The 25,253-nt window shown below is 43.8% G+C and overlaps 1 protein-coding gene across 2 annotated transcripts; it reads right to left on the bottom strand.

The window, feature by feature from the left end:
• Positions 1 to 573: 573 nt before the first annotated feature.
• Positions 574 to 25,103, bottom strand: MIGA2 (mitoguardin 2). 2 transcript variants are annotated; one of them, XM_034793795.1, is made up of 17 exons: positions 25,032 to 25,103; positions 22,139 to 22,382; positions 19,925 to 20,174; positions 15,792 to 15,858; positions 14,663 to 14,694; positions 12,661 to 12,774; positions 11,274 to 11,407; positions 9,305 to 9,419; positions 8,493 to 8,593; positions 7,948 to 8,063; positions 7,356 to 7,428; positions 6,255 to 6,341; positions 5,396 to 5,494; positions 4,610 to 4,744; positions 3,581 to 3,634; positions 2,203 to 2,319; positions 574 to 1,406 (listed from the first exon to the last, which is right to left on the bottom strand). In XM_034793795.1, the coding sequence occupies exons 2-17, from the start codon at positions 22,232 to 22,234 to the stop codon at positions 1,206 to 1,208; spliced, it is 1,791 nt and encodes a 596-aa protein (XP_034649686.1). In that variant the 5' UTR covers positions 22,235 to 22,382; positions 25,032 to 25,103; the 3' UTR covers positions 574 to 1,205. The 2 variants fall into 2 exon arrangements, with proteins under 2 accessions (XP_034649686.1, XP_034649685.1); XM_034793794.1 differs by lacking the exons at positions 9,305 to 9,419; positions 12,661 to 12,774; positions 14,663 to 14,694; ... (2 more) ...; positions 22,139 to 22,382; positions 25,032 to 25,103 and having other exon boundaries at positions 11,274 to 11,382.
• Between the last annotated feature and the right edge of the window lie 150 nt (positions 25,104 to 25,253).

The raw sequence follows: 25,253 nt of genomic DNA, 5'->3' as shown, positions 1-25,253 counted from the left end.
AACAATTTCACTCCAGCAGGAGAGCACTTCTGAATGTCTGTCTTTATAACAAATGTATATATACATTCCATAGAGAACTGTAAAAAACACTACATTGTTTAATGTGGTGAAACTAGAGATTTAAGAATCCACAGGACCCTGTTGCCTTTTAGAGATTTAAGAGCTTCCCTCCAGCAGCTTCACCCAGAATCCCAGCTCTTTAAATAACTGCACCATGTAATACCATCTGCATTTCATATCTAAACTCCCACTCTGCTCATTTACAAGTAACAGCAGTAAGCTCCATCTTACACATCCTTCCTCCACCTGTGTATTTCATACTCTGTGATACCTGTCCAGTGAGAGAAACTATTATTGGCTAATTCTGAAATACAGCAAGGCACTCTGATGTATACTGGAGGAAGTATTAATGCATGCATAATCAGGATACAAGTCCAATCCCTTCCTACAACCACCATTCTCAGTCTGCCTATTATAGGCTGCAATGGTATCTCAACGAGAACCCCAGTAAAAGGGTTTAGTTTACAAAAGAAACAACACATAGGGATGAAGGACAAACTCCCTTCCAGCGTCTGTCATTACAAAATCTGCATTTTACTTCCATTCTTTAGTCTTCAGTGCTTTACAGAAGCATTTTTCCTCCCCACAGGAAACAATTATTTCTCTTCCTCTCCATCATATCTGAAAGTAGCATTGGATACCATAAAACGTATAAGTTAAAATCAGCAGTAATGTCCACAGAGACATGGCAGAGAAGTCACTTTTAAAAATACCTTCTCAATCAAAGAGGAGGTAAGAGCCAAGGCGAGAATCTGTCACCATTTTACCTACCCACCCACTCCCTGCAAGTATCAGGGATCTGCTCCCAGAGAACACATAGTGGAGGGAAGGTGCTTGTCTGCTGTCCCTTGCAATGCAGGAGGGTAGGATCTTGGGCCCAGGCAGTTTATGTCACAACTAAAAGAAATTAAAAAAAAAATAGAAGAGGTGGTATAGACAAGAGGGAGTTCAAATCATAAGCCTGTGAGTGGTCCTGGAGCTATTCCAGCCAACACTACTGGCTATAAAATGTAGTAATTCTTGGCAGATCCAGTGATGCCAGGGGATGAATTAGTTTTGTTGCCACTGATCACCACAACAGGTGGTGTAGCTACCTCTTAGAAAAAGGTCTCTTAAGAAAATGGATTTTCTCCCATAATTGAATATTAGTTGAGCTCCTCCAGGGGTCCATTTTCACTGGACAGTGTCCCATTCATCTCTGGGGTCGTCTCACTACCCAAATATCCCAGGAGGATCTCACTGCGCCGTCGTGACAGCTGCAGAATGTCTTCTGCCAGCAATTGCACTGTTGTGTATCTCACATTGTCCAGGTCAAACATGTCCTTCAAATATTGCACTATCTGGTGCTGCAAAAAGAGGGGGAATGTTTATAGTAAGGAAATGTGCCCCCACCATACCCGAAGTCAAGCAGAGACATGTCAGTTGCCTGGCCCTAGGAGAGTATATTCCATATAGGATTCTGCAAGTTTCCCCATTAGACACACAAAGGGTCTATTTCAGACTGTACCAACTCTCTTGCTAAAGCAACCCTGCCAGTTTCCTGTGAGGTAGGAAATTTTGTTTTAGGAGACAAAGACTGACATCCCTTGAAGAAAACGGGGGAGGGAGGGAGGGAGGGAGGGAGCACAGAGCAGGGTCCCTGGAGTCAGGAATGTAATTGCACTCTGTGGTACTACCTCATGGCAAATGTGTTGTAATCTTAAAATTTAAGAAAAAAGTTCTACATTAGGCAGAGTCAAATAAGAATCTAGAAAGAACAGAGACATTTAGAATTTAAGATCAAATATGGGTCCCACATGATAAGCTTCTGGCTGACCTCTGAGTTGATAAGAAATACATTAAAAAGGAATATATACATGGGTATCCTTAATCTATTCTGAAGTTACAGATTTTGTCCAGTGTCTCATTTTGCATGTTCTTACAGGAGTAGCATAGTTAGTAGCAAGTTCTAATAAGAATTCTTATAAATCTTATCATGCAGGCTGCTGATTTAAAAAAAAGCAAAGACTTAAACCAGATTGTACTAAGCCAAGTTCTTTAGTATTACTCCAATAGAGGCCCTTCAATGAATACATGGTCATGGATTAGAGCCAGAAGATGGAACAAATATATAAAGAAGGTAGGTACAGAAGGCCAGCTTACCTTGAAGAAACCACAGACCTCAGACAGCTGCTGTTTGGGCCCCAGAAAACCAAAGGCTAGAACAGGACTGACGTGCTCCGATACGGAGTAGAAATGAGAGATAAAGCCATCTGGTACCTGTCATGGGAAAGAAATCCAGATCTCATCTTTGCTCCTAGAGAGAATTTACAAGCTAATCCACTTTACATTAGGCATCCTCATCTGATAATTGAAATCCATCTATCCAGAGCATGACAAGGCAGCGCTGTGTTACCGCGTACTGTTAAAACAGCTGCCACAGTCCACCCCAGAAAAGGCTGCATTTAAGAGGCTGAAGTTGGGAAGAGAAGCTACAAAAGAGACTTATTTAGCCACCCCTCTTGCAAAGTTAGACACCCATCATTCAGATACTTTCAGATCTTACAGGACTTCTATATCTTGCTGTTTTTAAACTGCCCTTCAATGGAGAAAGAAGTACAAGACAACTGAGGCCAGCTATCAGGCAACCTTCATGGTCCTGAAATCGCTCAAGATCTCTAATTTTCCATTTAACACACGAAATTGGATGAAGTAATTTAAGTCCCCCGTGGTCTGAATGATTTTTAGTCTACAGCAGGGACCTGGAGATGCTTCCACATGACAGCACCAGTACTTAATAGTTACCTAGAGCAATACACCTTCAAGGCATTTTACAAATGTTAGTTAAGCCTTGCATCACCCCTGTGAGGCAGGCATTATCCTCATTTACTGACTGATTATGGCATTGTATTTAAAATACTTCACAGAGACCAGGGAGTGAATGACAGAACTGGATTAGATTAGAACTCATGAGATCCTGACTCTCAGTCTCCTAGGCTCATCTGTGACGACAGGGCACGTTTGGAAAGCAGCACAGAGTTAGTGAAAAGGGGAAATACAGTGGGCAAAATCTAATCAGCCAACCAGCTAGCAATGCTGCCAGCAGGATTGCAGGCAAGTGGCCTTAGTCCATCACTTCACCAAAAAAGAAACAGCCCACATAAAAGGGAAACCACTATTAACTTGGAGTCTGTGGCCATTACTATAGTATTGTAGGCAGTGAATATGGAATATTGAGATTTGCTTTTAAATAAGCAAGATTGGAAACTAAAATCATAGGAACTTCAGTAAGAGTGCCTTGGTATCTGGGAGGTCCCTTCGGCAAAGGTGTCAGTGGACTCCTGCTGTTTCAGATATGGGTAATAGGACAGTTTAGTCTGTTCTTGTAAAAATTTCATCTAGATTCATGCTTCACCAGGGTCCAGATCACATCTTGGTGACAACCAGATGCCTTGTGTTCCTTCCTTCCCCACTCAGTATCTCCCCCAGACATCTCTCTCACACATTCACCCACAACACCTTATTTTTATGTTTTACTTACCATTAGAAGCCTCCTCTTTGCTTTCAGAACTGACCAGCAGGCAGTCGCTAGGGCCTGCAATTAAAAAACCCAACATCATTTAATGGTGTGAGCCTTTCCAGAGAACAGGATGCAACTTACCAATATATTGCCATCACTATGGCCTGGAGCATTACTTGTTCCCACCATTCTGCAGCCCTTTACTGGGTGGCAGATAGGGGCCCTGCTAAATTCCAAAGTTAAACTTATGTAAACTGAAAGCATGTTTGGTCACTTTAAATCCATACCAGACCAGACACAGTGCTTATGAATACCCCTAATACCATCCAGTGAAGGAGGCCCCCAGCTACTCCAGAATGCAGATCATAAACAGAATTTTAGTCCATCACTTCACCAGCAATGAAACAGCTCATGTAAAAGGGAAAACACTATTAACTTGTGATGTCTGTGGTCATTGCTACTATATAGTATTGTAAGCAGTTAATATGGAATATCGTGATTTGCTTTTAAATAAGCAAGATTGGAAACCAGAATCATAGGAACTTCAGTAAGAATGCCATGGTTTCTAAACAGATATGCTTTTTTGGGCTCCCTGCAGATTAGACAGTCTAAGATATGCAGGACAGCTAGATCTAAGAAAATGCATTAATATTCAGGGTTCACTTTGATAGGGTCTCCAATGGAGAAAGACCTGAAAAGCAGTAGACACTGAGCCACCACCCTCCCAGTTGCAAAGTACAGGAAAGTGTCATTTCCTTAACAGCTAGGAAGGTGATGGCTGAGTGCGGTCTACACACATTATTCTTTAACATAATGTTATTACAGAGAATAACTGATAAAGGAAAGAACCTGCTAGAGCCAACACAGATTCCCTATAAATTACTCAGATCTATCAAGAGACTGGCCAATTCATGTGTTAGCTAGAGGGACAGAAAAATAGGATTGTTCCTTTAAGAGACTTCTATGGAATCAGAAAGCCTGATTCTCTTTTTTTGTCCTTATAATAATAATGAAATAGTCATTTGGAACAAGGACCACCATTTAACACACCGTCTCCTTGAAGCTGTCTGAGAGCCAGCGGTTGCGCAGGACGGCTAGGACAGAGGAGGGAGGGTTCTCTAGGTCCTCAAAAGCATCCATGAGAATGAAGTCCAGCACAATATCAAAGAAATTCATGCACACCACCTGCCAGAGAACAGACGAGTCACAGACAAGAGCTTATAGAAAGGAACTCAGACCAAAGAGGGACCATCTGAGAAATGGATTCTGAAGTCTTTAGTTACAAAAAGGGCCAAATTGACCAGTGGTGTAAGTGGGCACAACTCCACTGATTTCAGTTCAATGGTTTGAAGTTTAAGCCAGCAAGCGTTTGCCCTACTAGTCTTGTGTTAAGGATAAGTAGATTCAAAACCAATTGAAACCAAATACAGCTACAAGCTTTACAACTGTAGTACTGTCACTCAGGAGAAACAGGTTCAGAAAGAATTCATGAGTCAGATTTTTGTTGTTGTATTAAGCTACATTGAAGGCAGCTACAGCCCTGGATAGGTATTTTCCCTAACCACTGTGTTACAGGCCTAACTACATAGCCATTTGCAGAGAAAGTTGGAATATTGGGTACTTTTAGTTGCCACAGTTTAACTTCCCGGTGTTAAGAGCTGGAGTTTCCCCTCCCATAAACTGTTGCAAAATAGTTGTAAGTTAACTGCAGTAGCTTTGGGGTCCAGTGACCAACATATTTAATTTAGAATTCCTGTTCACTGTTGGATCCTTCCAGTATATTGTTTCAGGCTCTCATTTCTGCTCTATCTTTCTAGAGAGAGTTCCTCTACAAACCCCTCGTCCTTCCAGCTCCCGCTGAGTGGTTGGCCAGGTATCTTGCTTCAGTGCGTAATGTAGCATCTCCTCATAGCTTGCCAGAAAACCTTTGGGGTTCTTCATGAGAACAGAGAAATGAGACAATGGGAACAATTAGAAGCAGTATACAGTTTCAGGTTACTATTAAGCATTTCTCTAGCCTGTTGATCTGAATATGTCAAAACCATTTACACATAAGGAAGTACTCGCCTAATTTTTTGGCCAACAATCCTTTGAGGAAAGAGAAGGATTTTATTTCTGGAAGGTGTGATGGCCACAAGACCACCACCACTTGAAGGTTGTATGTTGTACGCACTTGGATACTTTGACAAAAGCTATATAAGTACCTACACAGCCATCCTTATAGGTGACTAATTGATTCCAGTAAGAAGCTACCATTCATACATTAGCAAGGCAGCATAGTCTTACTGCTCTAGAGGTTGGTTTAATTAATAAAAGCCACGTTAAAGATTCCCATTCATTGACCTCTGCAGAACAGATACACTGAACAGAGTGCCTGATTCCCCTTCCCTCTCCCTCCCAATGGGCGTCAGCTGGGAGCCCCCTGAAACACCTTCCCACTAATGAACGACATCATCAGTGATGGTGGCTTTGGAGAGGAGGTTGCATACAGAGCTTCTCCCAGGAAGAGCCAGTGAAGAGAGGCAAACATGGGAACTGTTTTTTCCCTTTCAAGTGGGTGATCACAGTAAGGACAGGGGGAGGGGGAAATCACACGGATTAGCTAAAAATTGGGATTGAGTAATTGTGTCTATGAAGTGCACCTTTGCTCATACAAGGTGCAACTGAGTTATCTCCCACTCACATGCCCTCCTACCTTCTCAGCCTTTGTCATTAGTCCTGTCACCATCTGCTTTCCAACCTCTCCAAAAAACAACTGGTTGCTCTCATCCTGCAGAAGGGCCTATAAAGAGACCAAAGAATCTTTCACTAATTAGGTAAACATAAGTCCTTATTCCATGACAGTGGAGATAGGAGACAACAGGAGGGTTCTTACACTAGTGAAACAAGCAAACGTGGATCTCACGTTTTCCTTGGCCTGAAAGCAGACATGAATTTAAATAGTGGAATCTATTCAGCCCAAGGCAATGAGCTCTGTGAAGTCTGTGCTCCTAGTGCATCTAATCTCTTCGAGTTACTCAGCAACTCCTCATGTCAACAACTGATTATTCGGAGATGTCCTAAAGAAAAAGTATCTAGTCCTCCCTGGCTGGAAAGAGGATCATCACAGTCCTAAGGCTTAAAAAGGTGAGGTGCATAAAAGCAAAACAAAAGGCCACAGGGTGAAGATGAAGTAAAAGACTTCCCTCCTGTAGGAAATAGGTATAGAATGCTGGAAAAGTCTGGAAGTGGCAAGAAGAAAAAAAAAGTATGTGAGCTCTTGCACTATGATGATGCAAGGATCTGGGAGGTACATAGTCACCTTCAGCCTAAAGATATTATTCTGGGGACTGGATGGCTGAGGATAGAAAGCCTTTCACTCCTAGGTCACAGATGGTACAACTCCAGGCTAATTACCATCAGAGCTGTCAAGCAGCCTGGGTGAAGCAAGTCTGGTAGTCTCCAGACAGTTCCCAAATAGCCAAGAACTTTATTATAAGAACTGCTATATGTAAACCTGGTGTCTGTCTTGGCTACAAAGCCACATCTTGAATGGGCACAGAGCCTGATTTATCGTCTCACTTCTAGAGTAAGGGTTGAAACACATTTTGTGGAAGGTGTAGGATAAGGGAAGTTTGCTCTGCTGCTTTCTGTGATTTACTTGTTTTGTAGAATTGGAGGACTTCAGTGTCTAGGACAGGCTTGACAGACCCTTTTCATTCACAAGGACAGATACCAGAAGTGACATGTATTCTAACAGTCAGGAAGCCTCTCAAGTGCAGATGCAACAGAGTTCTGATAGCTAGAAAATTCCTACCTGGAAGGCCTGCCTGACACAGTGGAGCTTTGCCAGGAAATCCTGATCATGGTAGCAGCCTAGAAGCTCTGTCCTAAGAGAGGAAAGCGGGATCTTACAAACTCCAGTAACAAAACAAGTCTGAAGAGGCAGAGACCAAGTTCCTAATTTGGGCTCCTAATTCCCTTAGGCTCCTTTGAAAATCTCACTGGGCACTAACTGAAACCACTAGCTCCTTTCATGTAAGCCACTGAGCCACTTTCAGATAGTCATTTTGATCATTACATTCCATGGCTAGATTTGAGCCAACAACCCAGAGGTGAAAGGTGCTGTTGCTCACTGCCCCAGGAAACTAGTAATCTTAGAGTTTCTCACAATATGAGGATGTATCCAGCCTGAATCAAGTTAAATGAACCCAAGCAGCATCTGAAGTCTTGGGCTAGTTAAAACCCCCTTGGAATTTCCAAGCCAGCAGAGAAGGTGCTAAAAAACTTCTCTCTCAAAATGGTATTCTAACCCCAGTGCCAAGCCCCTACTAAGTAACCTGAGGAGTTCATACCTCTAGCCAAAGGAGTCTTGTCATATGGATTGAAGACTCCTTTTAGCATCTCACCTTAGTGTTCTGCATGAAACGCTCCCTTCTTTCACCAACTGTAGAGCTTCTTCGTATGCAGCTGCTGGCTTGGAAAGTTGAAAAGGTATTTTCCCAATCTGGAGGGAGTCAATGAGCTGCAGAGAAAGCAGAAGAGGTCAGAAGAAAATTTTTTGTTATATCTGTGCAAATCCTGGACTTCAGAAACAAGAGATTAGAGTCCATCAGTTTGAGAAGGCATTGGTATGCGCCATTTCACACCAAGACATTCACACATTACTGGAACTCCCATTCTGATTGGATCACAACTTCCTTAGCCCCAGCATGGTCCAATTCCTTCTTCTACTACAGCTGTAGTACAAGCCATATTAGCAGGTGCTGCAGATGCTTTTACAGTACTTGTCTAGCTATTACTACATGCCGCTAGATTAATTAAACACATGGCCATCTTCATACTCTCCCCAGCATTAGGAACATGGCAGAATCACCAGCATGGGCAAGTTCCCAATGCATCAAATTAAGTAATGTTCAATTGGTTTATTTACAAAGGATAGCGTTTGAGTCACCTCTGCAGCAGAAAAGAAGGAGTCCTCAGAAGTCAAACTGTCTTCGTCATCTGTCCGAAGTCTCAGTGACCCATCTGTCAGGGGAAACATGAGAGTTCTCTCTGGAGGGGGCAGAAAAAAAGTTTATGTTTAGCACTGTATCTCTAAAACTCCATTCCTCCCACCCAGCACACTTTTCCCTATATGCAAATCTTTATGTGGCAGCAGTGCCCCTTTGTGGCCATCTTGAAATTCCTGTCACTTCCTTGACGTTCTCAACTAAAGAGATTTGGCTGGCCTTCAGGAGAGAGGCACATGGTACATGAGGTCTATTAAGAAATAATATGGAGCTAAGCAGTGGCTTCCAAATAAAAATACTATTTTCCACTGAAAAACTGTATTCTTCTTTAAGGCTGTCTCCCACCCACTCTTATCTACTACTAGGAAAAGAAAAATGGTCTCAGAACTAGATTCATTAGTTTCCTCAGTCTAGCAGGCAAAGACAATTTGAAACCTGGGACAAGCAGCTGGTAGACTACAATGCATTGCATGTTTCCACTGCTGTTGTTCACAGGTTGCACACAAGTTAAGGTGTTTTATCTCCTTATCTGTCCATCCTATAACACCATTACACTCAAACTCTGTTGTAACAGCCACCTCTATCCTGTCAGAAGGAATTTGTTGAGGCCTTGGCAAATAAAACATTAGAATTTCATGGAAAGGCTTGATACCCATCTCCTATTAAGGCTGAATGGAGCTCTGGTCTACCCCCTGGTATGGCTGTAGCATATTCTCATGGCTGCACCTATAGCTGACTCCCAGGCCCACCTTACCCAGGTCTAGCAGCATGCTGTCGGAAGGGAGCGTTGACCCAAATTCTTCCTGAAGGTGATATGCCTGGTGCAAGAGAGATTCAAGCTTCTCTGCAAACTCCTTTTTCTGGGACTCCTGCTTAAACATAAGCAGACACTATCTCTCAATAGCCAATTGTGCTGCTGACATAGCACAATTGATCACTGTTAGAGATGCTGTTAGCAAAGTACTGAAGTGAAATTTTGCGTCAACAGTTATTATTTACCAATTATAGTTAAGTTAATGAACTGAACTAATTACAGATTCACTTCAGGTTAAACTTGCAATAAAACCAGGGCAGCTTGTATGCAATCTACTCCAAACTACAACTTTTTCCTTCTGCTGTTTATCCATTTAAGAGGAAATAGTACATTAGCCTATCACCTGTAGAAACAGTTATAATGGGCTACCAGTCACAAGGAAGAATTCAGTTATCTCAGTCTAGTCTCAAGTAGAGGTTTGTTAATTCCATAAAGCTGCATTAGTTTGCTCTGTTCTCAGGCCAGACACCAGAATAATGCAGATCAGCTTCAGTATGTTATTAGACAGGAGTGAAGTCTGCTGTTAGCACAGTTGTGTAACATCAATGAGTGGGTGAAAGAAAAGCTTATACAATGTCTATCTTCATTATACTTTGCTTAGATCTTCACTTTCATAGAGATCTAAGCCCTCAGCTAGAAGAGTTAAATAAAACTACCAGATCTGTTTTGATTATGAAGCAACTCTCAATTTAGCTGTAGAAACACAAGGGGACACTTCAAACACACACAGCACATATCAAAAAGAATCCAGATTTGACTTGCATAAACATAATAGAACACAAAAGATAAACATCCCACACAATGAAGACATCAGGTTCTGTTTTATAAGAATCTCAGGGTATCTCACATCAACATCCCTAATTTTGACAAAGTTCATAATTTGGCCTCTTTCATTACCTGCAGGTGCTATCACTTCAGCTATTTAGTCACCACTAAACTTTTCTACTTTGGGACAACCCTTTTATAAGAGCCTTTCCCAGCATGCTGCCTCCTATGGTAGTTGACCCTTTAAATCTGGGGGAGACAGCCAGCTGCAGCCTTAGACTGTCCATTTTGTAGGTGACTGGATAAGCCGGCAACTCTCGTCTTCTAAGTGAGTATTTTGGCACATATTTTCTCTGAACTTTCCCTTTCTCTAATGGATGAGAGAGTTGTCCAGCCTCACAAATTTGTTTTCCTCTAGTAAGACAAGTGTGCAACTAGTTAGCTTTTCCATTTCAGTACAGTTCAGTACAATCTTGGCAACCAATCTAGCTAGACCCTCCATTTTAAAGGCATTAAAAAGAGAAATAACATTGGACCAGACAAACTATTCTTAACCTAGTTTGTTGCTGTATTTAATAATAATTAATAATACATAGCTCTTTGTTAACACTTTTCATCTGTGGATCTCAAAGTGCTTTACAAAGAGCAATATTATCCCTATTTTCCAGATGGGGAAACCGAGGCACAAAGAGGGAAGTGATTTGCAAAAAGATACCAGCAAAGCAGTGGTGGAGCCAGGACTTGAACCCAGGTCTCTTGAGTCCCAATGTAGTGTCATAGCCACTAGGCCACACAGGCTACCTTGTTGTGTTCTTTTCCTAGCAATAACTAACTCTGAAGTTTGACAAAGAATCTTCTGGCATAAGTCACTGAGTTTACAATTGGTGGAAAACTCACTAGGAAGAGGATTTAGCCAAAAATGTTGGAGAAGCATCCTTTCTAATTCCAGCAAAGCTATATCACGAAATTACAAGTGGTTAAGGATGAGTCCTAGCCATAGCAGATACTCCCTTGTCTAATCCACTCTCCACCAAACTTGCTTTTCAATGTTTAGTCTCCTACTGATGACCTCCCCTTCTCCCATCCAATCTGGCCCTCACAATGTTCACTAGGTGGATAATGTAGAGGAGAGGTTGGTATGTACCTCAGGCAACTCCTCAGACATAGTTTCTTCATGTTTTGTGTTGTCCCAAGAAACTGGAGTGCTAGTGCTGTTTCTCTGCCTTACGGTCAATGCCTGCTCCCACTTCTGCAGCGCCTCCTCAAATAGCTCCATCCCTGGGCAATGCAATAAAACACAAGCAGTGAAATCCGTCACTTATACAGCAAAAGGATGTAGCAACCAATAAGATGCCTTGCTCATTTGTGAGAGTAGAGTGAAGTCTCGTCCCAAACCATTTGCAGCCTAAACCAATAGAATACAGTAACTCCTCACTTAAAATTGTCCCAGTTAATGTTTTTCGTTGTTACATTGCTGATCAATTAGGGAACATGCTCATTTAAAGTTGTGCAATGCTCCCTTCTAACGTCCGTTTGGCAGCCACCTGCTTTGTCTACTGCTTGCAGGAAGAGCAGCCCGTTACAGCTAGCTGGTGGGGGCTTGGAACCAGGGTGGACGGGCAGCCCCCTATCGGCTCCCTGCTCCCCTAAGTTCCCTGTGCAGCAGCTGCCTGCAGTTCATCTGTGTCCCTCCCCCCCACTGCCATGTGCTCCTCCTGCCCTCTGCCTTGGAGCTGCTCCCCAAGACTCCTGCTTGCTGTGCTGGGGGGCAGGGAAGGAAGAGGGAGGCTAATGTCAGGGTGTCCCCCTCCCCCTGCACCCTGCTTACCCCATCTTCCATAGAGCAGGTCTCAGGACTGAGGGAGATTGCAGCAGCTGCGGTCTCAGCAAGCTGATCTAATTAACAAGGCAGTGTACTTAAGGGAAATGCCCATATCTCCCTCCATTCCTGCTGCCTTGCAGAGTGAGAGAGTTAACCCTTGAAGGCTCAGCCAATTGCTAGTTCATCATTTAGCAGTAAGGGAAATATCCCACCCTCTGACTCCTCAACCAAGCTTCACAATCATAATCACTGTGTACCAGTATTAAATTGTTTGTTTAAAACTGCGTGTGTGTGAGTGTGTGAGAGAGAGATCTGTCCCTGGAACCTAACCCCCTCATTTACATTAATTCTTATGGGGAAATTGGATTTGCTTAACATCGTTTCGCTTAGTTGCATTTTTCAGGAACATAACTACAACATTAAGTGAGGATTTACTGTACAAGGAAGTAACAGATATTTCTTTCCCTTATGGAGGTTCTCATTTGGGTTAGGATTCAATGAAACCATCACCATTCCTCATCCAAGCTGAGGAAATTGATTTCTCCAGGTGAACAACAGTTTGTTGGTGGAACAATGTTGATGTTAAGCACAGGAGGAGACAGTGCTCATATCTGTTGGTGGAGCAAGGACCGAATGAACATGGAGACAGTACTCCTACTCTCACAACATAAGGGATTATTCTTTCAGGTTAAGGTTAATTTTTGTTTACCTTGAATATAGAGGTTTTCAGCACTAGAGTCGCCAGCTGCTCCAGGATCTTCCATCGCTCTCGTCTCCCAGGGCCCTGCAGATGCTGGTGTTGGGCTGGAAGAGTTCACAGCCACTATCTATCCAGTGAAGAAAGAACAGCAGCTCCTTTTAGAATTCCTTCAAGTATGACGTAGACCTATGATGTAGACGCGGCTAGGTTGATGGGAAAATGCATCCATCACCCTAGCTACTGCTGCTCAGGGGGATGGATTGCCTACAGCGATGGAAAACCCTTTGTCTCTGTAGGAAACAGCTACGCTATGGGGGCTGTAGCTGTGCTGGTGTAGTGCCCATAGCGTAGTCATGGCCTTCATCTCTCCTGCAATTTTCAGGCTTGTTTTCAGTATTCTCTTGCTTTTCCAAGGTGAAAATACTGAAGATGTAGATGGCAGGAATATCGGTGTTATGCAATCCAAATCCATCCTAGTTCTGTATGTCCATAAAGTTTAGTGCAAGACATTGGTGCTCAAGAGCTACTTCACAGGGAGCTGCAAGGGCCCTAATGCTTCGGGCCAAGTCCTAACACAACAGACAAAATCAATTCACAAGGCAAAGAGTATCACTCTCCTCCAGCCAGGAGCCTGATAACCTCTTTAAATATACATAAGAAAGTAGTGTTCGTACAATACACTCTACCTGACCCCATTCACTGGCTTACAAAGCAATGACAAGCCAAGCTCACTTTGGGGTATGTCTACACTTTGAGCTGGGGGTGGGTGATTCCTCAGCTTAAGGAGATACAGCTGCACTAGTCAGGATCAAGCTAGTATGCTAACAACAGAGTGTAGCTGCAGAGGGAGAGGCTAGCCACCCCAAGTACATACCCATCAGAAACCATAGACACATATGATTGGCTCCATCTCTGGAGGCTTCAAGATCTAGTCTGGGTCATTGGACCTGGTTACTATGGGCTAGGAATTGTTCTACTGAACTAGTTTAAAACATGCAAATAGTTTGGCTTCTCAGTGTGACGGGCCAAACTATGGAATAACAAGGCTTAAAGAACATGCTTTACTACAGGTACTGACCTAGGCTAGAAGACTTAACATATTTTATTCACACATGCTGTCAGACCAATGGTTGTTCCAAGCTAATTTCCACAACTGTACTTAAGCATAGCTTAAATTTGGCTGCATAGGTATATGTCCTCGAGCTGGGAATCACACTCTGAGCTCAAAGTATAGACACATCCTTAGCGTGCTTGCCTGGAATGCTGGCGAGGGCGATGAAGAAAGGGGAGGAGAGAAACAAGGAGGACACCAGGACGGTTGCTACAAGAAGGGGAAGGGAGGCATTTGTCCCATTTTGCCAAAAAAGTCAGGACATCCTGGGCAGGGCTTAAAAAGGGGACTGCCCTGGCCAAAACAGGACATATGGTCACCCTAGACTATAGTAAGAGCTGCCCGGGCAGCTGTGAGGAGAGAGCAGCCCCTGGCCCATTTCCCTGTCCCCCAGGGCGTGCCATCCAGGACAGGTAGAGGGTCCAGGGCTCCTCACAGCAGCCCAGATTCCCTGAGCAGCTCTTACCATGGCCTGACTTTTGGCCAGGCCAGGAGGCAGGGCCGTGGGGGGAAAGGGAGGAGCAGGGGGCGGGGGCCTGTGATGGGGGTGTGGGCCCCCCAATGTTCTTTGTGCCCAGGGCCTCAATAAATCTTAATCAGCCTCTGTAGGTGGGGGTTGAGCAGAAGCAAGAGACACACTGTTCTAGGTCTTAGTTCAGTGTGCTGGGCTAGTGCCATAAAAGCATTTTAAGATCTGATACTGCAAGCTATCAGGGCTAGGTTCAAAGGCTGTAGGATACAGACATTACATGTGATTGTACAGCAGTTATTTCTAGCCACAGCAAGTCATAAAATATGAGATTTTAAAATCACTTCATTTTGATTACCACTTCAGACCTGATTTTAGTTGCTCATCTCTCATGAACCATTATGTTACAATTTGTTTTGCATTACTGGAACGTAGGGATTCCAGGTGGTATGATGCACTGCTGCTCTAGGGAACACTATGTGAGGAGGAGGAGATGATCTTGGAGATACTGTATGGTGTTTTAGAGAAGTTAATTCTGCTCTCCTGTCTTCAGAGCTCAAGGATGGAGTTCCAAGAGCCAAATGAGTTGTAACTCACCTCAGCAATTTAAGAATAAGGTCTCCTTAATCCCAGGGTCAAGAAAACCAGAAAGAATGATCAGTATTGCCCAGAGACTGGCTAACACTACAGTTCCATGGAAATAAATTTAATCCTGAACTTCTGGAGGATGCAAGGAAAAAGACACAGGCTGAACACTTCTTGGAACTCACCAAGTATAGAAAGGATTTAGCACGAGGCTTGGAAGACTTTTTGTCAAAGGGAAGGGGGCGGGGTGGGATGGGGTGGAGGAGGAGTCAAACTTACCAGAATTTAGGGTATGTTTTTGTCTAAAGTGAATTCTCTTCTCTCCCTGAACCTACACATCTCTTAAATCAGCTTCTTACTATGTTTTCTAACTCATCCCGTTGGTAAATCCTGATTTACAGAACAGCAGAGTAGCACTGGAGAAGTAACTAGTACGAAGCATAAGGGGAATCTCAGCCGCCCTGCACTCACCCCGCCAAAAAAAGGCTAGAGAGCAGAATGGCTCACTTGTTTGAAGAGTACTTGACTGTACATGAAAAAAATATAGATTCAGAAGTAGCCAGTCTGTAATTGCCGGGATCACCTCTAGAGCCCTTTTAAAACATTGGCGTTACATTGGCTATCTTCCAGTCATTGGGTACAGAAGCTGATTTAAAGGACAGGTTACAAACCATAGTTAATAGTTCCGCAATTTCACATTTGAGTTCTTTCAGAACTCTTGGATGAATGCCATCTTGTCCCAGTGACTTGTTACTGTTAAGTTTATCGATTAATTACAAAACCTCCTCTAATGACACTTCAATCTGTGACAATTCCTCAGATTTGTCACCTACAAAGGACAGCTCAGGTTTGGGAATCTCCCTAACATCCTCAGCCATGAAGACTGAAGCAAAGAATTCATTTAGTTTTTCTGCAATGACTTTATTGTCTTTAAGTGCTCCTTTTTTATTTCGATCGTCCAGGGGTCCCACTGGCTGTTTAGCAGGCTTCCTGCTTCTGATGTACTTTAAAAACATTTTGTTATTACCTTTTGAGTTTTTGACTAGCTGTTCTTCAAACTCCTTTTTGGCTTTTCTTATTACATTTTTACACTTAATTTGGCAGTGTTTATGCTCCTTTCTATTTACCTCCCTATGATTTGATTTCCACTTTTAAAAAGATGCTTTTTTTCATCTCTCACTGCTTCTCTTACATGGTTGTTAAGCCACAGTGGCTCTTTTTTTTAGTTTTTACTGTGTTTTTTAATGTGGGGTATACATTTAAGTTGGGCCTCTATTATAATGTCTTTGAAAAGTGTCCATGCAGCTTGCAGGGATTTCACTCTAGTCACTGTACCTTTTAATTTCTGTTTAACTAACCTCCTAATTTTTGCATAGTTCCCCTTTCTGAAATTAAATACCACAGTATTGGGCTGCTGAGGTGTTCTTCCCACCACAGGAATGTTAAATGTTCCCGGCTCTTTGAGCTCTGGTCAAGTGAAAAATTCTCTGGTCACTATTTCCAAGCAGTCCTGTTACAGTTACCTCTTAAAGAAGTCAAACTGCATTTAAATTGTTTTTCTATTGTAGCTGGAGTCCACTTACCCTGATTTGCACAAAACTGAGCCCCAAGGTTTTGAGTCCAAATATGCTAGAGAATATATCTACTCCGAAGGCTGTCTCTGAATAGGTCCTGCACTCACCATGTTTCAGAAGCAGGAATGAAGTCTGTCTGGTGTCTCCCTTCCAGTCTATCAACTATGAAATGACGGCTGGTGAATGTGAGAGGGCAGAGCCTGCCCCTGCACGTCAGCAGCCTTACAGGAACCTACCACCAAACAATGGATTAGTTTCCCCACCCTGTTCACCTTAACAAGGTGCGAATTTCTGAAGGTAAGAACAGAAACTGCTTCACCCACCATCCCCTCCCCATCTTCAGGTCCTTTGACTAAAGCAGTGGTGTCCTTGGTCCACAGAGGAGATCTAGCCACCTTGCATATGCAGATTCTGAAGAATCTCCACTTCCATTTAAAAAATGGTTTCTAACCCTCAGGACTGTAAAGAAATAACAAAGCCTTCCAAATGTGTCCCTAGTATTTAAGTGCAAGCCAGAATCCACAGGCAGCCTGAAACAACTACTCTAAGAAGTGTGAACTCCCTCCACACCACCCACTAATCTTGTTAGGCTGAAAACTTGACAGCCTAAGGACAGTAGTTTAAAGACCAGAGTTAGCTTTATCATTGCAGATCCTTTTGTCAGATGCAATGGGGAAGGAGGTGGAAGTGAAGCCCAGAGAGTGGGAACTGGGAGTTACTGCAGAGAAGGGAATGCAAAGGGAATAAAAGGAAAGAAAGATGCAAGAGTGGGGAAGGAAAGAGAGAGAGAGAGACATGGGAGATGGAAAAGAAAAAGGGCAGAAACAGCAGTTGTCTTAAAATTGAACATTTTCCCTCCAAGCAATGCTAAGTTCAGGGTACTGAACTAATACATAATGATCCCAAATAAAAGTACCTATGAACCAGATTTAAAAATGGAATTCAGATCTTCCCCTAAGTCAGTTTGATATTGCTAGATTAGAGGCAAATATATACCACTTAGAAACCCGCATTCATCTCTCTCACAAACATCAGAAGTGGATCTTGAACTGGTTCTGTATTCACCCATTACAGAAGTGTTTCTCCCTAAGTTTCCCCAATAAACTAGGTCAAGATTCCAAAACTAGCTTTCAGTGGAAGATCATTTTTCTGCTATTCTCCCCCACCACACAATCAAATGAACTAGCCCAATTATTTGGGAAAATGCAGTCTGGCAACATGGGAGGGAGGTTTGTTCCCACCCATCCTTTCTCTGAAACCAAGAATACCAGGAAATGAGAGAAGAAACACATCCATGGGAAAGAGGGAGGCTACCCTGCACCCCCATTCCTTCAGTTTGCTGCTTAGCCATTGGCTTGGTAAAGGGGGATGGAGCCAGCTCACTGTCTGATGTGTGCCCCCCATGCCTTGCCTATTTGAGCTAACCCCTGGCTGTGCAAAAACCTTTTTTTATTCACTCTCCAGTTAGCTGTGATCCATGCAACATAACACACAAATCTGGCAGGGGTTTATTACCACTAGGGTGACCAGACAAGTGTGAAAAATCAGGACGGGGCGGGGGGTAATAGGAGCCTATATAAGAGAGACCCCAAAATCGGGACTGTCCCTATAAAATCGGGACATCTGGTCACCCCAATTACCACCCACCCTTTCTCTGAGGCAAAGAAAAAAGACCTGTACATCTATTTGGTATCTTCTGCTGTTGGCTGGGCATGGGCAAAAAGATGGAAAAGTCTTGAGCTATATAACCAGTTCTTGTCCTGTGGATGAAGGGAGAGGCTGACAGGAGAACTGAAGTAGTTAGCGTGGAGTTAGAAAATTAGATTTTACAAACTCGCTGCCTAAATCTTCCTATGCTTCAGCTGGATTGGTAGAAGATCTAACGAGTAACTTCCACTCAAATGCCTTGTCTACCCTGGCAGTTTTCAGGAAGTCTCCCACTGTTTCACAGCCCCACTCATGGGAGCACTAGTGTAGACAGGACGCAGCATCATTTAGACCTGTTCGGAGTAGAGTTAGATAACACAGCTATAGAAATGCTGGCAGCCAGACTGCACTAGCAATGGAGCTACACTGCTGGGAGATCTGACAACTGCCAATGTAGACCTAGTATATGGTATAAGCAACATCTACATTTTTAGCTGTCTTTTTTGAGCCTGTCTGCACTGGGGAGATGTTTTAAAATCGCTTGAAGACATAGTGTAGACTCAATTTTATGAGGCTTAAGGTAGCCTGNATGTTCCATTCTATATGCATCCGAAGAAGTGGGCTGTAGTCCACGAAAGCTTATGCTCTAATAAATTTGTTAGTCTCTAAGGTGCCACAAGTACTCCTGTTCTTCTTTTTGCGGATACAGACTAACACGGCTGTTACTCTGAAACTTGTCATTATGCAAGGCACTGCATTTAGCCGTATGGAATGGAAATCATTATATGTTCCATTCTATATGCATCCGAAGAAGTGGGCTGTAGTCCACGAAAGCTTATGCTCTAATAAATTTGTTAGTCTCTAAGGTGCCACAAGTACTCCTGTTCTTCTTTTTGCGGATACAGACTAACACGGCTGTTACTCTGAAACTTGTCATTATGCAAGGCACTGCATTTAGCCGTATGGAATGGAAATCCATATATGTTCCATTCTATATGCATCTGAAGAAGTGGGCTGTAGTCCATGAAAGCTTATGCTCTAATAAATTTGTTAGTCTCTAAGGTGCCACAAGTACTCCTGTTCTTCTTTTTGCGGATACAGACTAACACGGCTGCTACTCTGAAAAGTGTTTTTATAGAGTTTCATAATTTCACAGTGCTGTACAGACAATACTTAATCCTCACAACACCCCCTGCGGTAGCTGGGTAATTGTTAATCCCATTTTACATATGGGGAACCAAGAGAACAATGAAGGGACTTGCCCAAGTCACACAGCGAGTTAGTGGGAAAGCTGGGTTTAAAATACAATCTCCTGACTCCCAGTCCTGTCCTCACTCCTCCAGACTACACCGCCTCCTTTACTGCTTCCAAAGACTGCTAAAGGTGATTTCAGGGCAGCGCTGCCAATGCCCATGCTTTGGGCAGACGACATTAGCAATTTGTCAGAAACCCACTGCCACACCTAATAGGCATCAAATGGAGCCAATCATAGTCACCAAGATCAATACACAGATGTGGGCTGTGGGTCACTGCATGCATATAGCCACACACATCAAGTGAAAGTATTACACAGTGGGGTCGATAGTCTCCTTTTGTGTTAAAGTTGATGGCAACAGCAAACCTCACTGTAAAGCCCTGCAGCCTCTTTTCAATCACTTGTGCTCTAGGGGAACGATTGTGCGTGTTCTGCTATCTATTCTGCATTGTGGCTCCTATTAGGCTACTGTCTGATTAGTTTTGCCTCCCAGTCTCATTCTGCCTCTGTATAGTGTTTTGAACTACTTTAGCAACCTGATCTATCCATCTGCTTGGAACTACCTGGGCTTCTGTCCTATATTTTTCTCCTCCCAGCCAATATCGCTTACACAAAGGTTCCTTTAACATTACGTTGCATTTCCCCCCAGCATCTGCTTTTGCAATACCAACCTTTTTTCACTGAAGGGACCTTCTTGGTTGGTAAAGAGGGGGCAGGGACTCCTCCAGGCTTAATGCCACACTTTTCTGGGGTGATCTGTCTCTTTCGACGTCGACGCCGCTTCAGCTGGTGCGCGGCAAGAGCTAAGGCAACTGTCCCAAGAGCTGTAGCAAACAGCACCTTCCTCAGGCCTGGGGAGAGTCTCAGCTGAGAGAAGACAGACTTTAAACACAAGAGATATAAGAGAGCAACAATGTAACACCACCCATTTATTTGGCAGTTTTAATCCAGGACAGCTAGGACCAAAAGGCGCCTTACAGGCACTGATTTACCCACCAGTGAAATATAGACATCCATGGGGTAGAACACAGCAACTGTTCAATAGTGCCCAGCAATGCTAAACTCTTCAGGACAAGATGTGAAGGAGAGAATATCTTATCTGATAGACTGCAGATAGAATTAGAGTCCTGTATGATTGACATGCAGTTCTCTCTGTATAATCATTTCAGATGAGAGCTTGAAACCTCAGGGGCTGCCTTCTCTAGGTGGATATTAAAGATCCCATGGCACTTTTCACAAGAAAAGGAGATTGCCTCAGCGACCCTGCTCAAAAGATTGTAGGTCCAGACGAACAACCAGAAGTGAAATCCTGGCCCCACTGAAGTCTACAGCAAAAACTCCCATTGACTTCACTGGGGACTGGATTTCACTCCGGCACATGTAAGTTACACTACAAATGCTACAAATTATTTTACATCCACCCAAAGAGGGACGGGGAGTGGAGGGGACGATATACATGTCCCACTACAGCGTTCTGAATGAGTTCCATCATTTTCCAGGCAGAGGTACCCGAGACATCGTTCTGAGGACTGAGAAGTGGTAGATGGCATGTCTAGGAAGCCCTAGGTGGCTGGGAGGCGGGTTAGGTCTGGGCCATTTCGGGCCTGATCTAAAGCCCAATGTAGTCAATGGAAGTCTTCACAATAAGATCTTAAATAAATGCAAAATAGCAGTACATTTATTATTAGGAAAGCACTTACTGTAATACTTATATGCGAGACAGTTACTGTTATTAACCTCAACTCTGAATTTCCTGATTTGGGGGCAGTTAGTCTTATCCCTACTGTTGCATTAGTATATTGTTCCATTTATGATAATCATGTTTAACAAAAACTATACCCGAGTGTCTCTAAACTAAAGATGACCCAAAGGTTCTGCTGGTACAGAGAAAAGTGGGGTGAATAGCATGCGGCATTAGCAATTTTGGAGTTACGACAGTGTCACCTCCATAATTATAACCCCCACTTTTTCAGATGTTTATAAAACTACTATTACACTTTGGAGTAAAATTTCAATTTCTACTTGGCCAAAACTTGGTAGAATTTTGAAAATTCAGTACAATTATGATCAGCCCAACAAATTATCAAAATTTGTTGTTTCCACAAAAACTCTGTCTCTTGGAATACAGAGCAATATACACCAAATGTTCTCTACAGAGCAGTTTCTGTACAGTGCCCATTCTTTTCTCCAGCATCTAACCATACTTGCCTGCAAACCCTCAATTTTCCTGCAACCCTTCCCTACTTCACAGCTAAATTCCCCTCTCTGTTCGATACTTATGTGGCCCCCATCACTGCAGTAGCTGAACACCTCACAATCTGTAATGCACTTATCCTTACAACACCCCTGTGAGATAGGGAAGTGCTATTATCCCCATTTTACAGATGACAAACTGAGACACAGAGAGGCTAGATGACTTGACTAGGGTTATGCAGGAAGTTTGTGGTAGAACAGGGAACTGAACCCAGATCTCCCAAGTCCTAGATTATGGCCTTAGCCAGTGGACCAGCCTTCTTCTCAACGCCACCCTCCTCACTGCCAAACCCACCATCAAAGCTTCCCCAACAAGTGTCCCTCCTTCCCTCTCATCTGCAGGATGCTCCCCAAACCTCCTCAGATGACACCTGACCTCTTGTAAAAAGCCTCTATTCCCGATTCCTTCCGCAGTCCCTCAAACAAGTGCAATCACCCCATAGCAACCGTTAAATCCTCCCTTTCTCTTGCCCCAGCACCACCCTGTTACTTCTCTTCATCACCCTCCAAAACAACTGCTGCAAACAGCTCTGTAAAAGAAAACTCCAAATAACTCTGCAGAAAATCCAGGTTTTTTTTTTTTTTTTTTTTACCTGCCCAAATGTCGTGTAAAGAAACACAGGGATTTCTGCCACTGTCATTGCCAAGGCCTGGATGATGGACATTCCCTCCGTTCTCTGAAAGGCCATGTCTGAATGAGGCTCAGAATACGCACAGGAGTCAGCGTGTGGGAAGGACACTTATGGGAACTGCTCAGAGAGTTCACAAAGAAATCCAACTTTGTTTCAAAATGTGCCTTGGGATTCCAGAATCGGTCTCCAATTGTGAATTTTCTCTCTGCAAGGAATAGGAAAAAAATATGGTAAATAGTAGCAAGAACAGTACAATCTCCTCTGATAAAGAAATTTTTGTACAACGCATCTGAAGGCACATTGCAATCCATTTAAAACAGCAAGACAACTATAATGGGATAAACCACAGAAAAGGGATATTAAGCTTATTCTTACAAACAGTGATGTCTGCCTCTCAAACTAAACAAGGATGAGAATTCCCAATCCAAGGAGCTCTGAAGCTTGCGACCCCAAAGACTTTTAGACTAGATCAATGGCCCAATCTACGAGGGACAAGGAAGTATGTTAGCTGAATGGCTTTTATAGTAGTTCAGGGTCAATTGGTTCAAATACAGTTGTGCTGTCCAATGTGGACAGCAGCCAAGTCACACTACAACCAGATTGAAACAAAACTGCTTTAGCTCAGGCACAGAATTAAGTGCAACAGGTTTGTTTATTTTTAATAGAATATAATTAAATTATAACACTTTTTGGCCACATCCACAGTGCCCAACCACCCGCCAGTTCAACCACAGTCACATTTAGGCTATGCTTAAGTACAGTTGTGGACAAATTAACTTTGAACAAGCATTGTTCAGCCAGCATGTATAACCAAAACGTGTTAAATATTATAGCCTTCGTCTGTACCTTGACTCAAGCATGTTCTTTAAATTTGGTTATTCCATTGTTTGGCCCCTGTCTCACTGACAAGCCAAACTTGTCATGTTTTAAACCAGTTCAGTAAAACAATTCCTAGCCCATAGTAACCAAGTCCAATGACCTAGACATAAGATCTTAGAGCCTCCAGGATGCAGCCAATCAGATTGGAAGCTGAGTTATGCAGAAGTATAGCTTTTAAATGCAGATGAAAGTGAAAAGTAGGAAGGGTCTAGAATACACAGGTCCAAACAGATAGAAATTGTTTCCATGGCAACAGAACAATTTTGTATTAAATAAAAAATTTAGTCAATATATAGATCGAGAAAACAACTTGAGAATTTGAATAAATGCAGGACTTCAGTACATGCATCTGCTAATCCATGGAGTGATGGATTACAGCAATCCAGCCTGCAAGTTATCAAAGCATGGATTGCCTTCTCTGCATTGCCTCAGAGAGCACAAGCCGAAGCGCAGTGGTGTTACTCGGACTGTAAAAGGAAAATCTGTTTGGAACAGCACAATGTGACCTTCAAATGCCAGAATTAGATAGAAAAGAACACTAAAAATACTGATAGCAGCAATGAAAAATAATAACTGGATCACAATTGTAACAACTGCCTAAGGGGCAACAGCATGTAATGAGACCAACAGCCAAAAAGTGTCTTACTATTTTCAAACTTTAAAAAATTATCTGATACCCAACTCTGGAGGCTGGTAACACAGGCAATAGCAACACATATTGCTTCAATTATATCAGCAGAGAAAGCAAAAGCAAAAGCAACAATGTATAGGACAGTTACGTATTTCCTTTTGTCTAGAACTCTACTGGAATGTCAGAAGTTAACAAAGAATGCAGTATACCCTTTCCATCCCTCCTGGGCTGTAAGCTTAAGGCAATTAATATGCCTTTTGAGAAAATTAAGGATTTTAAAGGGCCAGGTCTTTTGGAATTACTTGGTTTTATGGTTGGATTTGTTACTATTGTAATAATGTAAGGTGACTGAATTTCTCGTTTCCATTATTGTGGGATGCCGAGTTCAATTATTTATAAAGCATAAATTTTAAACGGATGCAAAGCAAACTATTTTCAAGGACACAGTAAGTCAGATAACGTACCCCAGAAACCCGTTCTGATATTGCCGGAGGTGCTCCAATACAAACCTGAGCCTGGTTCAGCAACCTCCTTGGCTACTCCCTCATAAGCCATTCCGTAGATACTTCCTTCCCTAGCACAAACTCCCATCAACTCTAGAAGGGGGGGCATCTCCCTCACTGCTCTGTTATGAACCCCACTATGGGAACCTAACCCTGCTGCTGCCCCCTGCCAGCGTTCAGTGTTGCACAGACTCTGCTCCAAAGTAAAACCCCAGTGCTAGAAAGCTGCCTTTCTGGCTACTTCCTTCTAGCCCCAGAATCAGCATGCCCACCTCCCTGCCCTATGAAGGCACCCGACACCCCCAAAGTCTAAATTTTGACCCCCTCCCCCCCCCACCCACCACCACTTCTGCAGCGACACAACCCCCACCGAAGCCAGTACAAATGCCGGTACAAGGCAGCCATCTCTGTGGCTGCTCCATAATAAACCCCAGCGCGGCACAGCCCCGTCCCCAGGGCGCACCCCATGCTGGCCAGCCACCGCTCCCCAGCGCGGCGAGCTCCACCGCGGCACGAGCCCCCGGCCCCGGGCACGCCGGCCGCAGGTGGCTGGCTGCATTACACCGCCCAGCACAGCCAGCCCCCTGCGGGGGCATAAACCCAGCTCGGGGCAGTTGTACCGGGGGGCCGAGAGGTGCCGGGGGGCTGCACGAACCCAGCCCGGGGCTGCTCACCCAGCTGGTCCCTTTTGCCCCTGGCCCCATCGAGTCCCCCCTACAGCAAAGAGACAATAACCCACTCCCCCCCCCCCGCGCGAATGGAAGAGTCCGCATCCCCCGGCACCCCGGGCGCTACCACCCCCAACAGGGGGAGCCCGCAGCCCTGGCTGAGCCGTTCTCACCCAGGCACATCCCATGGCTTCGGAAGGGCAGCGTCTCCTTCCCCTGCGCGCCGCAGCCTAGCCTGACTACCATCTGAGGGAGGAACGCGTAGGAGGCCGCCCGCTGCCAGCCAATCAGAACAGCGGGCTGTCCCGGGGCGGACCAATCAGCTGGCTCCCCTGGCCAGCCGGTGGCGACAGCAGAGAGTGCGGTTGAAGAGCAAAGAGCAGCCTTCCCCGTGG

Source organism: Trachemys scripta, chromosome 17, assembly GCF_013100865.1.
Source record: "Trachemys scripta elegans isolate TJP31775 chromosome 17, CAS_Tse_1.0, whole genome shotgun sequence".
Lineage (NCBI taxonomy): Eukaryota > Metazoa > Chordata > Testudines > Emydidae > Trachemys > Trachemys scripta.
Note: the sequence above shows the minus strand (reverse complement) of the source record. Positions and strands in the feature narration are given on the sequence as shown.